Raw genomic sequence first — 17,442 nt, 5'->3', positions numbered from 1 at the left:
CTTCTGTCTGGTCACCTTCGATCTGCCGTGTCCAGTGTGCCTTGTAGCCTAGTGGAGAGAGAGCTGTTTGGGATTGCTAGGCAAATATCTGTAACCTCACTAGAATGCTTTGGCAAAAGAATATGGTCTTTAGGTCCTTCCTGACTATTAGAAAATGTGCCAAACGGAACCTCGAATATGGTTGTGCACGAAGAATTGGGGGTCCCATATTTGAGCGACACCATGGCTCTTCGACCACTAACCTTCTAGCTGAAAACCTGGCGGAATTATGAATTGTTACTGACCCAGTTTATATTGTAAGAGTGTATGTCTCTTGATCACTCGCACCGGATACCATGGCTTAGTTACATCAACACTAGCTTTGATAGATTGGGCAGAGCAGAATTATACATCAATCCCGAAATGGGTTCAAAAAAGGACCTGGTTTGGGGCAGGGAGTCCTTCTGTAGTTCAAATAAATTGGAGAGGGAAGAGCTCGAACTGCGGAAACCCAGTGTTCGGAAATGTATAATTTTTAAAACAACATTAACAACCAAGCCTTATCTCTTGTTTTTTTAGTACATTTTATCATTTTTTGTTGACCAGGTTTCGTCTGTTTTTTTTCACCTCCTGTTGGCTTCGCCTAGGGGATGCACTAGAGGACAGATCTCAGCATCCTGTGGCTCCGACGGTGTGTCTCCACAGGACTAGCTTCATTTTCTAGTCTTTGTTCCATGTGATCCTCCGGAAACATATTGTTCCGATTTTAAAGAGGTTGAAATTCGGGCAGTCTCACCCAGGTCTCATTTATCTACAGTTGTTGCATGGAGATTCCGTCCTGTTTGTTCTTAATTTCCATAAAGCTGCACTAAAATGTAGGGCCTCTTCTGAATAGATGGTAGCATTTTCGAGGAGTATTCAACAATTTAGCCCCGTGGGGTCTAAGCATTTTGCTGCTTTTTTTTTTCAATTAATTGGTTTTAGTATGTAATGAATTGCGTAATGGTTTTATGAAATTCAATAATGTTTTTATACATGTGAACTTTTGTGGTTTTACAGCTGAAAGTCGAATAAAGTGATCTGTAATTTGATTTGACAGAATTGTGGAAATGAAGTGTATTCTAGAATTGGGCTCCAATTGCTTTTTTTAGTACCCTCCGTTGTATTTTTTTGTCTTGTTAAAAAGGTTCCAGTTGGGAAGAGTGGCCCCAGGAAATGGATCACAGAAAGCTGGCTGGGCTTTAGTACTATGGCAGGGGCATAGTGTGGCACCAGTTTTAGTAAATGCTTAGGATCACGTTCTTGTGTGTTGCCCAGGACTATGAAATCATTTTCAGGGTCAGCTAAGAGCTAGAGCAGGGCTTCAAGACTGGATTTTATATGATCAGATTACTTTGGATCAAATCACACTTTCACTGCTCTGTTATGTATCCCTAGTGTGTCGCAGCTGATTTCTTTGAGATGCTGTATAGGTGGTGCATATTTGACTGGACAGAGAGAGTGTAGGGTAGCATGCAACCCTCTTCCAAGGTATGAGACAATTAAAAGTACAGAGAAGGCTAAAATGGTCCAACACTACATTAGCAAGGAACAAAGGAAGTGTTCAGTACTGAGTTGATTCCAAGGAAGAAAGAACCCAGATTTTGAAAAATACATGCCAGAATTGTATTTTGAATTAAAATAACTGGTGTTGTGAAAGATGGTAAAACGTAATTACAACAGTAGGTTGTTACTTTAGCTGTAAGTTCTACTTAATACCACCCCTCCGTACCTTCTAATGCTTTCCAAAACCACAAATGCTTCTTTCACCATGAGAAGCATTGTGAAAGGAAGTAGTAGTGGCTCTGTGCATCAGCAAAGAAATAGAAGCTGTATCGACTTTTTCTCAGGGTAAAAAAATAATCTCACAGAGTATCAGTAATGGCTGTACCATATAATCGAGTAGCTGTGCTTTAGAAAGAAGCCAGAAACTGGTTGGGATTTTTTCATGTATTAAAATGAAATCCAGACACTGTTTGGCTTTCTTTTTGTGCTAAGAAAGAAGCCAAACAGTCGCCAGGTCCTTGCTGGAACACAGAATTGTGTGACAGGGCCCCAAACTGTTTGAATGTTTTTATTGGACTAAGAAAAATTCTTAACAGTGTCTGGCTCCTTGATGGAGCCCAGACACACAATTCATTCCTCTCACAATGCTTCTCATACAGACAAATAATCCTTGAAACATGCGTTCACATGGAACTCATTCTGAAACACAGTTATGATTATCACAGATATTACTGTATGGACTAAACCCGAAATGATGCTCAAAAGAACCACGTTTGTAATAAAACCAGATAAAACAGCCAGTTCAGCCAAACCGAGTTCTATTCAAACAAATAAATAACCATTTGCAAACGTTTTCACAAAAGTGTGTTGAGAGAAAATATAGTAACAGATATTAATTAATATATATTTTTTTTAAAGTCAAACTCTTGATGAGGGGACATCCTGAAGATCGGACTTAAACAAGACAAAAACACAGACCAGAGAGAGAGGCAGAAATAAAGGACAGTACGGGCAAAAAAAGTAGTTGTTAACATCCTTCCTCCTAAAGGCCTAGAAATCAACAAAGAGGAGCACTGACAGAAGAAGGTTATTCTAGAGTTGAGGTCTCACAGCTCTGAAAGCTTTTCTATCACAATGGGTGAGGGTGCTAGAGCCTGGATCACTAGGCTTAGGATGAATGTATGGAATGATAATATCTGCTATAAATTTAGAACGGATCCGGTATTGGGCTCTATGTGCAAACCAAAGTTGATCCTTTGAAAGGCAGAAAACCAGTACAAAGGCTTGTGGAGTGATGGGATGTATTCAAACTTGTAGAGGTTGCAAATTGGTCTTACTACCATATCTGGAAACCTTTCCAGCTGAGATGCTAGCACACCAATATGATGATATTGGCATACTCGAGATGAGATCGAATCATATCACTGACTACTGACGGGTGAGAAGTGGATTGAAAACTAGAACCTTTCTAAGAGCCTTTAAAGTCAAAATACAGCCTGGTCACAGTCGCAAACTCTGCTCCTTGAAAGAGAGGTCCCAGTCGATCCAGATTCCAAGATGTTTTCCAACTCCATGGACGTTAGGAAGCCACCCTTCAAAGGTGGCCAGGGAACCCCTATCGAGACTGGTTGATCGCCTCCTATCAGATGGATCTGTCTTAGCTCCACTGCGTTTAAGGAAGCTGTACACTATTCTGCTTATGTACAGAGACAGTATCTGAGGCAATTGATATTATTAGGCACCTGATAAGCAATCTTCAGAAAAATCGGGGTGTCATCACCATATATTAAAACCAAAGGCCCTAATCAGATCCCCAGTGGTTGCATGCAGATACTAAACAGAACAGGCAAAGGTGCCTGTGGACTGCAGAGCCCTGAGGTACTCCACAATTTACTGGAAGTTCCTTAGAAATCAATCAAACAGGATTATAAAGCATGGCTAATCACCTGAAAGGGTGTCTAGACACTGAGGGTCTAGCTACTTCTGGCGGGTTCAGTCGAACAGCCAGGTCTTAAGTGCCTTTCGGAATTCTAGGAGAGAGGTGGAGGCCCAGAGTTTAAGGGCGGCGGGGGGGGGGGGGGGGGTAGGACTGTTCCAAGATTTAGCTGCTAGGTAGGAGAAGGAGCATCCTCGACTGTTGCTTCGGCAGATGTGGGGGTGTGCACGAGGGAGGCAGAGAGCAGGTGTCTAGAGGGTTGGTGGAATTTCAGTCAGTCGTTGAAGTATGGCTAGAAACAAAGTGCACTGTCTGGGAACAGCCTGTCAGTAAGAACATGGACTAATACAGTGGTGGGCTTGATATGCCATGACCATGTCAAAAGCAGCAGAGAGGTTTAAAAGAAGTAGAACAGAAGGGAGGGCAAAATCACTTATGCATGTTACGTCATCAAAAATGGGCAATAACACTGACATTGCACTATGTCTGGGATCGAAACGTGCCTGGCAGAAGTTCAGAACTCCTGCTGACTCCAGAGAGCCAGCAACCCAGATGCTGATCATCATTTAACCCATCATCGGCAGAAAGGCCAGCGACCTGAAATTCTAAAAGTAACGAGGATCAAGGTTTGCCTTTTCAAATGAAGCGTTGCAGTGCATTCTTACTAAAGAGGGCACATGGCTTTCTGGGAGTGACGCAATCATTATGTCCACTTACGGGAGGGAAAATAATGGAGATAAGACCAGGTTCACTTACCTAACATGACCTCAGCTTAAACAAGGCAGTGGTGACGTTGTCTGAGGACACTGAGTAGCACGGTCACCTCTGGAGTAGGAAAACTCTTCGGGATCATTTTGTGTAATGGCCTCATTAATGTGGACACTTGAGTTTGAAAGAACTAGGCCAGATTTTTCCAGAGTTCCTGCGAAGGTAAGCTCTTCCGTGAGCAGCAGATGTAAAAGGGAAGGAGCGCAATAGTGAAAACTGAGTGCACGAGCCATTTTTAGACCCAGTTTGCTCTAATATGAGAAAGGAGCACTCGCGGCATGCAGCCTGATTTTGTAAGTTCTTAACTGACTGTAGAGAGTGCACATAACTCAGAGTAAGCTTTCCTTCTCTTCCTTTTTTTTGCCTGCCTGATATGCAGCTACTCGAGCTTGAGTTCAGCAGTGAACTATAGGAAGGGTAGCTATTGAAAACTCATGGTTGTGGGAGGTTTCCAATACAGCCTAGGGGGCAAACCTGTATCCAAATAACAGATCACGTAAACAAACCCTTCGTTTTCAGCTGATTTCGAAATTTTTTAAATGCACTGAATAACAAAATAAAATTGGGGGTATTTGTAAACTGCAAGTCCACTCAATAGGGTATTTTGGTGCACCACAAGTTTATTGTTACCCAATGGAATGATACTGATTTTATCGACCTTGGAATGGTGAAAAGCTGAGTAGACCCAGGGTGATCCGAATCTATGACCAAAAAGACAACCACACTCAACTGGAGTGGGCGCATTAGTCCACTGGGCAATACACCACTGATCCACCCTGCTGATCATCTGTGGGTTCCACAAACCTCTTGAAAATCAACACATATCTAATAGCCCCATGCTCAGCAGACCTTGGGGAAGACAGATGTCGGTCAACCCTTGGCACAGGTATTTTCCTTGGGGAAATAGACTGTAGGGAATCACCGGGTAGGTCATGTTGCGTCGTAAAACTCACATATATTTTGAATATTCGGACGCTGAACACTCAGGGTAACCATAGAAGGTGTGCAAACACCCGTGCAGCAAAATATTTAAGATACATGCACGATGATATTATGATACCTTTGAAGGACTTTCAACTCAAACAACAAATTATTATAAGACCCCAGAGGCTGTGATTCTGCAAGGTCAAAAAGCAAGTAATTTTAAATAGCATTAGAGGTTCAGTTTAACCATACCTTAGAAACAGCCGTTATTTGCTCCAGGGCCACAGCATGTAGGGCATCTTCTTGGCTTTCTACTAGCAACTTCAGGGCGGGTAGGAGGAGAGACTGGTTACACAGCAGCAAACTAACTTCCTTTATACACTAAACAAAAGTAAACAAAAAAAACCTGTGAGACCACATCATTATAAAGGGAGGGCTTTTGGAGACATAAAATGCAGTCTTGATAACCCAACCTTTGGACCTGAAGGCCTGAAGCAAGGAGCGTTTGATTCTAGTTTTCCTATACTGGCTGAAATATCAACAACAAAATCTAAGCCCTCTGAAACAATATACAACTTTTTATTAACACCTACAAGCCAAGGTCCAGCGCTCCATACTTTTTTTTTTAAGAACTTTATTTATTCAATTTTATAACAAGTACAGTGTGGATGGGCACAATCAAGTTCAGCAATATAATCAGTACATATGTTTTCATTTATAAATAACAGTGACCCATTGCATTGTCAACTTTTTTGTGTTTTACAGGTTCTACCTTAGTAATCTTGCATGATTCACTTATTCCATATAGGCACAGTTCCAGCTGTATTCAGGTACTACTCAGGTCACCCCACCTGACTCGCTGACACTAATACTAGTTTCGCTATGCAATTGAGTAGCTACCCACACAATTCTCTCCAACAACTAACTTCTTCCTTCCAACTCTCCATACTTAAGTGGTGTAATCTTAGAACTGAAAACAAAGGCAGTCAGTGTACGTTTAATTTAATAAAGTGCATCAGAAATAGGGCCACATTTCCTGCAAAAAGGGTAATTATAAGGGTTGGCTTTCTCTATTGGGCCTGGGAGTAGACGAGCCTCCAGAGGGTTGTATTCTGCGGGCGCTGCAAGGGCCGCTGGGTGGCCTGTGAGGACGTCCCTGAGCTGAAGGTAGCAGAATAGAGTCTTTGGAGAGAGAATTCTGTTTTGAGTGGTAGCAAAGGATTTCAATTCACCTCTCTTCCACACAATACCCAATTTCGACACACCTAGTCTGTCCATGTACTTAAAGCCTTCCAGCTGTGTCACCTCACCCAACCATCTACCAGTACAGAGTGGGGTTTCCAGCGTAACCCTGTGGACCCATCCTATCCAGTGCGGTGTGGAGCACCACCCTGGTCACCTCCAGGAGGGACACTGGTATAGGCATCCCATATAACAGACCCATGAGTTTATCTGGCCCCATCAGTGAGACTTTCATTCTGAAGGCCTGGTTTGCCCACCCTCCATGCACCCAGTCATTCACCACCAGTGTCTGTGCAGCCCAGTAGTCGAGATGAATGTCAGCCATGGACAGGCCACTGTGGAGTGTAGATCTGACATTCTTGGCAAAGGAGATCCTGGGGGCTATGAAATGACGAGCTTTAGCACTGAAGGTGCCAAGCCAGTGGTTGAAAAAGAGAAAGGGAAATTCTGGAGGGCATACAATAGGTGTGGGATAATCATCAGTTTCCTCCCCAGATTGAGTGGTATCTTGGTGCATCAATCAAGGTCTGTCTGGACTGTAAAGGGTCTGTGGCCAAGGCTCCACGCCAGTTCTGGCGCCCATGACATTTGGATCCCCAGGAAGCAAAAGCTAAGGTGCTTTATGGGGAGGCTTGGGTGCCAACTCTCAGCTTCAGTGTCTCCCCACAGAGGATCAGTAGCGATTTAGACCAATTCACCTTTAATTCGGACGTGCACCCAAAAGTGTCCCGAATGGAGAGAAGGTGGGGTCCAGTCTCTGCCAGACAGGCTATAAAGAGGGGAATATCATCTGCATGCAATGCTATCCTGTCCTCTAGGGCCACTCCCCAAAAAAGTCCCAGACCTGGGCCTCGCATCGTATCCTATTGAAGCTGCTAAAGTTCAATGGCTAAGGCAAAGAGCAGGGGGGGACTGTGGACAACCTTGCCTTGTGCCCCTTCAGATTTAAAAACTGGGGGGAAACCATTACATTTACGTACCTGCACAGGTGGTTCGGCATTTAATACCTGCCTATAAGATTGGAATTGAGCACCAAAGCCCATTTTAGCCAGAATTTCCTATAACAAAGTCTAGTCCAACGAGTCAAAGGCCTTCTGAAAGTCAAGAAGCAGCAGGGTGGTGGTGCAATGCAACGTCCGGAAGAGAGCCAGGGCAAGATGAACCCCCCTGATTCAGTGTCTTGTGCCATGGCGATGGATAAAGGGCACACTGATCTTGGTGGATCAGCTGGGTCAGGACATGGGTGAGCCGTCTGTCTAGCACTTTGGCGAATAGCTTAACCTGCACATTGATGATGGAGACAGGCCGGTAGGAGAATCACCGGTCTAACGGTTTGCCAGGTTTCAACAAAACCAGAATGGTGGCTTAGTCTATCTTTGTGGAAATGCCCTCATTTGATAGCTTCAAGGCACATAGTTAAGATAAGGGGTGTAATAATGGGGTGCACTTTATGGCAAAATTCTATCTGGAACCTGTCGGGCCCAGGGTTTTATCTGTATCAAGCTCTGTTAGACCCTCGTCAATCTCTTCAATGGTCAGTGGTTGGTCCAGGTTTTCCCGTTCTAAGGGGGTGAGTCTGGGCAGGGGAAAATCAACAATGCCTGGGGCATAGGTCTCCTGCTACAAGCGTGTCCACTCTGCATGTAGAAGGCCATAGTAATCGCAAATGCGGAGAATATGTCAGGGCCTGTCAAGGCTCGGGTACCATTCGCCTTGGCCATATTGCGTACCTCCCTAGACTCTAGTTCTTTAGTTGTGAGCCAGTATAGAAGTTTGCCAGATTTGTAGCCCCACACATCTAGTTGAAGTATCCCAGTATCTACAGGTTTTGTCCAGGCATATCTGTCACAGAGTGCCCTCTCCACTGCCAGGTGCTGGTCAAGGAATTCGGTTAGGTTGCCTACGTTTCGACATTCCAAGGATAGAATAGACCTTTCTAAGTGCGTCACTCAGGCCTGCGTCTCACGTGATCTGCCCCTAATATAGGCGGGCACATTACTGCGCATAGTGGCCATGCATCCCCTACCCGTGTCCCTGATGAGTCTACCGTTACCTGGTTGACACTCGGGTAAGTCTTAAGTTGGGTCTGCAAGTTCCGGGTGAAAGTCTTATCTTGAAGAATCCAGGTGTTAAGATGCCACATCTGTTTCTCCCCCTCCCTTGTTTGATCCGCCAACTGGAGCAGTGCTGAGGCATAATCCAAAATTCCTTAGGCCAGTATGTGAGAGCCCTGTGTATGATGAAGATCTGGAGCTGGTGGCAAAAAGAGGTCAATACGAGATAAGGAACCATGAACGGTTGAGGCGTGTGTGTATTCTCTAATGTTAGGGTTCCACACTCCCCAGGCGTCATATAACCCAAGGCAAAGTGCCTAGCTGTGCAGCTCCCTCCCTTCTCTGGCCTCAGCTCCAAGGGCGCACAGAGAATCAAGGGGACCCAGAATATAGTGAAAGTCTCCTCCTATGATTGTCCTACCTCAAGGGAGAGATAACAGAAGATCCCTAAGCATTGTCAACGTGGAGGAACATAGACAGGCACTAAATATATAAAGGGCCCCATCCAATGAACCTTCCACTAGCACATATCTCCCCAGCGGCAGAGACTGTGGAGCATGATGACCCCCCAATCAAGGAAATGCGATTTTCGACATGAATCACTCCCAGCCTTGCTGGGAAGAGAAGCCTATATTGTAGGCTCGTAGACCTGACCTTCTGCTTTACTTGGTCATACAAATTTCATTTGGATTTGGCAAGTGTAGTCCGGAAAGATCACATGACTGCGCCTGTACATTGTATTATTCCTTCACCTTTGCCCTTCTGTGAATAGCGTTTCTGCCCCAGCAGGTGAGAAATCACTGGATGGGGTCAGCACCCAGGAGGGGAGGGGGGGAGGGCTTTTGGCCAACAACCTGTGCGCCCTCTCAGCAATCCAGGAGTGCACCCACTGTTCCAAGAATAACTTCGGTGTCAAACCCTACCACCCTCCGGGAATTCAATCAAGCGAAGGTTACTTCTTCGGGATCTGTTTTCAGCATCCTCAGCCTAGACATTGAGTGCCTTTGAAGTCGTGTTCAGGTGGGACACCTCTGTTTTAAGGCCCCAGATGGTGACCTTCAGCTCGGAAATACGCCCCCCCTCAGCCTAAGTGACTCTAGCTGCAGTTTTTTTTGTAGATCTTAACTTAGGAGGCTTACATCTACCCGGACCTCTCCAATCTTAGATTCGAGCGCTGTGCGCGATTCCTGAATTGCCTGTAGAATCATTCTGGTGTCTCTCCTTCCCAGTGGGCCAGCACTCCAAGGGGCCTCCCCACCGATTCCTCTCTGTCCCCCCTCCACTGACATCAATTTGTTGATTCTTGTCTGGACTGTAGGTGCTGGGGGCTTGTCACTGCCCATCCTGTGAAGTTGAGACGACTCGATCATTCCGATGAGCAGAGCTTGTATGGCAAAGAAATGGTTCAGTTCCAAGCCCACCTGCCCTGCCACTGGCTCGGTGCATACGACACGAACAACCAAGGTACCGGAGACTCCAAAGGGGGAGACAGCTCCAGCAGATGCTCTCCTGGCAATCAGAGCACCACCCGCACCATAGGCCCACCACTGGAGCGCCATAGAGTGGCACCGGCAACAGGGCCCACATGCCGCAAGCCCGCCTGCCCTGCCGCGGGTCTGTCACGTGTGACCCGAGCTGACAGGTCCTAAAAGTCCATTGGGAGGGGTGCAGAAAGGAAACAATAAAACTGAGGGCCTACCTTAGACAGTGGTCCCAATTAAAAAATGCAATGAAATAGAATACTCATACAGTCTACTGGCAGCCAGGTGCCTGGATAGCAGTGCACAGTGCCTGTGGTACCTGAATTCCCTCAAGTTGAGAAGTGAAATACTAGGTGCTTAGCCCATGCTTTTACTATAAGCAAACTTGACCATTCTCAAACAAAATGAGGCAAAAGATCTTGAATGTACCGATTACTCTTCCTTGTTTTGATGAGTTCAATGCTTAACTCTTCAAGATGTGATGGGTTGTGCAAAAAACATTAATAGGTCAAAAATATTTAAGAGCTAAATAATGAAGTTCCAACAATGACAATGTCAAAATAAGAACTAACTAAAATAAAAATGGGATAAAAAAATCCTCTGAACAGCAAAATAGGACATTAGTGTAAGAAACAAATGAAGTCAGAAAACATATTTTTAAAACGTTTGCAGGTTGCAACAAGTCTTGAGAAGGTTAAAGAATAGTCTAGACTGAGTGGGCCTACATGCCATGATTGAGAACAACATTCACCTTAGGTATGTCCCTTTCCTTGCACTTCAAGATCATCTTGAGCAGGTAGTAGTCACAGCCTATATCCAATGAAGTCTATACAACCAGGGCAATGGATGGTGAAAATGCTAGAAGAGATAGAAAATGCTGTGTAGGTGGAAGATTACATGACTGTAGACTGAAGAAAGATGGAAGAACTTTTGATCTATAGACCGTCTCAAAGCCTCTGGTATTGTGGGTCTGGCTCTGAGTTGGCTGATCTCCTTCTGTAAGGACGGCACCTTTCAGGTATTTTCAAATGAAGTGAGATCACACACTTTAGCTTTAACCTCCGGGGTTCCTTAGGGCTCTATTTTGAGTCCGTTACTTTTTAATTTATATGTTCGCCCTCTGGTCGACATTGCTGAGAAGTCAGGCTTGACTATTTTTTCCTATATCGATGATATCCAGATTGTTTTCTCCCTTTCTGCTTCCCAGCACCAAGATCCTTCTCCGCTGCAGCTAGGTTTGATAAATGTTTCTTAATGGTTGACCAGTAATGTTCTGAAGCTAAATAGCACCAAAAACCGATGTGCTTATTCTGTGTAATAACCCGGAGCTTTGGGGAATCAAACGCTGGCCTGATAATCTGGGCCCTGTACCAGCCTCTGTCCCTAAAGTAAAAAACCTGGGTTTTATAATTGATAAAAAGCTCTCCCTTAAGCCTCAGGTTTCCAGTGTAGCAGCATTGTGCTTTGCTGCTCTTAGATGGATTAAAAAAATCCTCTGGCTAATTCCACCCACAGCTCAGAGAACAGTTCTGCAGGCTATGGTTATATCCAGACTGGACTTCGGCAATGTGCTGTAACTGGGCGCTGACAAAGCCTCAATACACCGCCTACAGATCATTCAGAATGCTGCTGCTCGTCTTCTTTTCCATCTGCCCAGATATGTTTATGTGTCTCCTCTGCTCCACCAACTCCACTGGCTTTGTGTTATTAAGTGTATTGAGTTTAAGTCCCTCTGTTATATGTTTTGCACCAAATGTGGCCTTTCCCCTTCTTACATTCAAAGTCTCGTTACACCTTACGTTCCGGTTCGACAGTTGAGATCGTCCAGCCTATCACTGTTTACAGTTCACAGATTTCGACTTGTCTGTATGAGGAATTGCTCCTTTGCCTGCAGGGCGGGACTGGGAAGTAAAACTGGGCCTGACAAAGTGCTCGACTGGCCCCCCTCCCCCCACCCTGGGGGTTGGGGGTGCGACCGAGCTCTTTGCCGGGACCAGTTTTCAGCCGATTTTGTTACAGGGCCGGTTATGCAGCTATGCTGCAAAACCGACCCTGTAAAAAAAAACGGCCCCCATGGGCCCCAAACTGGCCTCCACCCGTGAGGAGCACCGGAGGATTGCCCGGTGCCCGCTATGGCCAGTCCGGCCCTGTTTGCCTGTCTTAGCCCCAGACTATGGAATTCTCATCCAATTGCCCATAGGAACTTTCACTCTCTGCTATCCTTCCGTAAAAGCTTAAAGACGCTTCTATTTGGTGACACAGCTTGATCTCTGTACTCCCTTTTTGCCTGCTGTTTAATTGGTCCTGCCTCCACATGCTACAGCGCCGGGAGACCCTTGTTGGGTAGCTGTGCGCTTTACAAGAGTAAATAAATAAATAAATAATCTATAGGACTGTTTTGTACGTCAGAGATGTTTAAGATGGATGGGATATAGAGTTTCGTTAGGTGTAATAGAATTGTCAGTGGGAGAGCCTAAGAAAGAACAGAATGTTTGAGATTTGATGAGGGAGGAAGAACATTGTCTCATTAGGAGTAGGCAATGTCAGGTACTATAGATAAACACAGGATTCTTGCATTGATGCAACAAATACAAGCAAGTTATTTTAATGCTCCTTGATACAAGAAAAAGGTTTTGGTTTGGATGCCACAGAATGTGCTCAATGAGGAAAAAGAACGAGTTACTTACCTTCGGTAACTATGTACCTGGTGGAGACATAGTCTAGCCGCAAATTCCTTAACTTAGAATATCCCCAGGTGTCAGACTGGATCCGGAAAAGTTTCCGCAGCAGCACCTCTGCGCTGGGGAACGGCGCCGCACGACTCCGTCCTGACGTCGTCCACGGACATGAGGTCAGCGGAGCCATATATGTCCCTCCTGGCACACTGACGTCAGTTTTCTTCGGAGAAACATTTCTGTGCCACAACGCAGAGCCACCACAAAAAAACTGTGAGAATATGGGAACAGTGTGCAAAAGTGATGAAAAAGGGATTGAAGGTGAAAAACAGCACCATAAAGAACAGTGCCAGACACTGGATATTTTAAACAGAAAAAAGGGAGAGCAGAGCACCACTCTGAAAAACAATCCCACAAAGTGAAGATCAAATCACCTTTGGAGGGAGATGAGGACATGAAAAAACTGTCTGCAAAAACAACAGTTGATGGACAGAATGCAACTCAATGTCATACATTCACCCCAGTACAGAGATCTGGGCCTAAATCCATCATTTTTTTGCTCACCATGCCATTCCAGTTTGAACCCAGCCATATGCAAATCAGTCTTGACCCTGTGCCCCATGGGAATAGTCCAGCCCGAACTGCCAAGCCAGATCCTCCCTGGACTGGAAACAAGCATCCTAGGACCGGTTTCGGGCTTTCAGCCCTCATCATCCAGGATAGCTTGATTCCAGTGGCATGGAGAGCACGGGACTCAGGTCTGAGCATACCCGTCCCACTCGGGGTGACAAATGCAAAAACAACAGTTGATGGACAGAATGCAGAACAATGTCATACATTCGCCCTAGTACAGAGATCTGGGCCTACATCCATAGTTTTTTTGCTCAGCATGCCATTCCAGTTTGAACCCAGCCATATGCAAATCATTCTTGACACTGTGCCCCATAGAACAGTCCAGCCCGAACTGCCAAGCCAGGTCCTCCCTGGACTGGAAACAAGCATCCTAGGACCGGTTTCTGGCTTTCAGCCCTCATCAGCCAGGATAGCTTGATTCCAGTGGCATGAAAATAACAGTCCACATTCATAATGTATAACCGTGAAAGACAATAAGCCCGGAACACATGATTAAGGATAACCCACCAGAAGACGTCACCATTGAGAGACGTAGCAACCCCAATATGAGACCTATAGAATGTGGCAAAGCCAATATACTTGAAACAATGGGTCGCTGGGGTGGTAAACTTCGTCATCACATCTCCCCCCATCTACGAAGCTTGCATTGGGTACCAGTAAGGAAAAGAATAGAATTTAAAGCTCTGACCCTAGCCTACAGGGCATTGGGGGAGAAAGGTCCAAAATACCTGAAAAAGAGAATAAAGAAATATTTCCAGACCAGGGTCCTAAGATCCAACCTTCAGGAACTGCTGGTAACTCCACGATTCAAAAAATCCAGAATTGGCGGGTGCTCGTTTTCAGTAAAAACGGCTGCAATATGGAATACCATGCCAGTACACATCAGGAAGGCCAAGACAGAAAGATTATTTAGGAAAACATTGAAATCGTGGCTGATTAAATCTTCCCTGAATCCCTCATATAGCTTAATCCTGCTGTTGTTGTCACCACTAGCGCCGGGAAACCCCCGCTGGAGGTAGCCATTCGCTCTATAAATGGTAATAATAATAATAATAATAATAATAGTAAAAGACCCCAAAGCGTTGGGGAAGAGGAGAGCGGGGTGGGATAAAAAACATGAAAGATTTCACACCGCAGAATTCAGACTGATGGCTGGAAAGAACACATGACATATGAACATACCACCCAATCCAGAGAATGGGCGGAGTAGCAATGAAAATAGAGGAGCATTCTGTGTCGGAAGGAAAAGAAAATGTCACCCTGCCGAAGTGCAAGACACCCAGAGAAAGGGGAGTATGGAAAGACCAACCTGAAAAGGTCCTCGCAGAACGGGGAATACGGGCGGGCATTAAGGAATCTGCGGCTAGACTATGTCTCTACCAGATACTTCGTTACCGAAGGTAATTAACTGGTTCATCTGATAGAGATGTCTAGCCGCAGATTCCTTAACTAGCCATACCCGTAGAGGAGGCGGGTCTGCGACTGAATCCCACAAAGTTCCAGAGAGAATTTAGCCACTAAACATGTGACTAAAACAGTGCCGTCAAACATGTGACGAAGCACAGTGGGGACAGTTATATCAGCACAGCTAATTCCTAGACCATAAAGCTCTGAAGAGAGCGGACAATAATGGAAGGCAAAGGTACTACCAGCCGACAAGAACGGCACGACAAACCCATTTGTGTATATCAGGTTGTGAAAGAGAAAGTCCAGGGCCAGAATGCCCTTGCTGGAGCAAGAGTCCACAACTTCGAAAAGGGAGATAAACCAAACCTAGGGCCTGAGGTATCCGCAGGATCCGAGGTGTCGACAGAAAGCAAAAAGTATTGACCGGCTGACTAGGCAGAACAGTGGGGAAAAAAACCACTGTGAAACCTGCATTAGCAAAGAGACATGGGCAACGGAGGCATGAGGCTGACTCCGGCTGAGCAAGTGTCGGTATGGAACAGGCATACTAGATATGCTGGAGTTAAAAGGAATCATATGACACTGCCAGAAGTAGAACCGGACCTAGGGTTTGAGAGATCCACCAGATGCAATGTGTTGCTTGTATGCAAACCCCAGAGAGATGGCTACCGGAATGACAGAAGCTCATACCGGCCCAGTATGTAGAAGAACGGAAGAGGCACTAATCAAGCTGCATCAACTAGACATATGTGACAACATTGACGGGCGACCAATCCATGGCATAAGGCCGGTAGCAAATACAAGACCCGCCAAGACATAGGCGGTCTGTTACAACCGGCGAAAGACCCAATGGCACAAAGCCTAGCGTCAAGGTAGGAGCAACAGTGGGAGATGTCTAGGCATACCGGAAGGTACGAAAAACATTGTGTGGATGGTGGAACCACACGAAAAAGAAAAAAACTCTTGCGGGGCAGTGTGAGCAGCTCAGATGTACAAGACATGACGAGGGCAATGGCCGAAAAGGGGCACTAGGCAGCCCGGCACCACATAGAGGTGGTGATCCCATCAGACTGGGTTAGTGACCAAACGAGAAGGACAAAATTAGATAAGGATCAATGTAAGTGCCCCGGATCAGAAGAAACCAGTATTCTGAAGAAATGCGCTCCATGACAGATCAGAGTATGATCCAGCAGAATTGTGGAAACACATGTGCAGAGCTACAGGGAATGTGAAAAAAAACGCTGTAGGAGAAGTGGTATCTTTTTTTTTTTTTTTAGAAAAAGGCTGCATACAGCAGAGGCACAGACGCTAATCTAGGACCTTGGAGGATGATCCCAATAAGCTCTGCGTGCCTAAGTCTGTACTAATAGCACTAAGCATTGCCGCACAGCCGTGGAGAAGATGTGAGCTGGAAAGGCAAGGAGAGAAGCCAATACAGATAAGCGGGACCAAAGGCATCCGAAGTGCGATAGAGCGATGCCAACAATAGAATCGCAGGAGAAAAGATAGGGAGAGACTCCTTGAAGGATGTCCGGTAGGAATACTCCAGAGGAGCCTACTAAGGCAAGGCAGTCGCCTAGCACTAGCATATACCCCACATATTTTAAGGGACAACCCCTGATAAGGGGATGCTCTTGGGCATAACACACAGTCAGAGGACTAAAAGAAGATTAAACCAACCATACGGCTTAAAGTTAACAAATCAGAGAAGGCTGAACAGCCGCGGACATCAACCGTGAAACCTACTATACATGTGTGTAATAGAGGTGTAGTAAAATAAGGCAGAGAATTGTGCAAAAGTTATGGCAACCCGGACAACAGACGGGAGACTGCCGAATCCGCATGGCGATCAAAAAGGTCCACACCATTAAACGAGAGATATTTGAGGGCCTCCCGAACATTATCCGGGAAACGACTGTCATGCAGCCATGCTTGGCGCCCCAATGCCACAGTCCAAGCAAGAGCTCGCCCCACAAAGTCAGTGGCATCCAGGGAAGAATGGAGCGCAAATTGCGTCATTCCCCTGACATCAAGCAGAAGCCGAAGCAACTGAGACCGCGGCTCCTCTGGAACAGAAGGGAGAAGGTTCTCGACCAAGTCCCAAAGAGTCAAGGATGCACGCGCGAATACACACGTAGTATTTAAAGCGCAGATACCAGCACTGGTAGAAGCAAAAAGCTGGCGAGCACATGCGTTCAGCCACCTAGACTCCCTAGTGGGAGGCAATAAGGGCAAGGTGGATGAAGGCTGTAAGGCAAAGGCCACCTGAACCACCAGTCTTTGAGCCGTGGGGTGAGTGGACAGGCAGAGTGGATCACCCAGAGTAGGACTTGCCAACGAGCAATAGCCCAATCAACAGGGTCACCAGAAGAGGGCCTTGCCCATGTCACACTTAAAATGTCAAATAAGGAGCCGCCAAATGGCAGCAACGGCTCCACCTCAATAGGCTCCATATGGAGCAGATCCAGTAGGGGATCAGAAAGCAGAGGGACCACAGGAGGTTGAAAACCAAGAATAGCAGCCGCCCTGTGAATGGCATGTGCGTAAGCAGCACCAGCTTCAGTTGCCATCCGGTTATGCGATAATAAACCGTCGGTAGGAGACGGTTGGAGACTAAGCCGTCCACTCGACAACAAAAGTGGAGAAGCCGGAGACTGACCCGTAGTCCAGGCAACACAAGGCACTTGCACCATGGGCCCCCAATCCGGGCAATTCAGAGAAGCGCCAACCTCTTGACAAGAAAGAGGCGTTGTTGCCGGCACCGGCGTCGATCGACACCGTGTGGAGGTCGCAGCAAC

The 17,442-nt window shown here is 46.0% G+C and overlaps 1 protein-coding gene across 3 annotated transcripts in view; it reads right to left on the bottom strand.

Moving 5' to 3' along the window:
- The window catches only part of NBAS (NBAS subunit of NRZ tethering complex), a 2,361,081-nt gene that overhangs the window by 20,032 nt on the left and 2,323,607 nt on the right, over positions 1-17,442 (bottom strand). For all 3 annotated transcript variants that reach the window (XM_078647778.1, XM_078647779.1, XM_078647780.1), the window contains one exon: positions 5,405-5,533. In XM_078647778.1, coding sequence (XP_078503904.1) covers positions 5,405-5,533 — 129 coding nt within the window. The remainder of the gene's footprint in view (positions 1-5,404; positions 5,534-17,442) is intronic.

This window comes from Lissotriton helveticus, chromosome 6 (genome assembly GCF_964261635.1).
Source record: "Lissotriton helveticus chromosome 6, aLisHel1.1, whole genome shotgun sequence".
Taxonomy (NCBI): domain Eukaryota; kingdom Metazoa; phylum Chordata; class Amphibia; order Caudata; family Salamandridae; genus Lissotriton; species Lissotriton helveticus.
The sequence above is the reverse complement of the archived record's forward strand: the minus strand, read 5'-3'. Positions and strand labels throughout refer to the sequence as shown.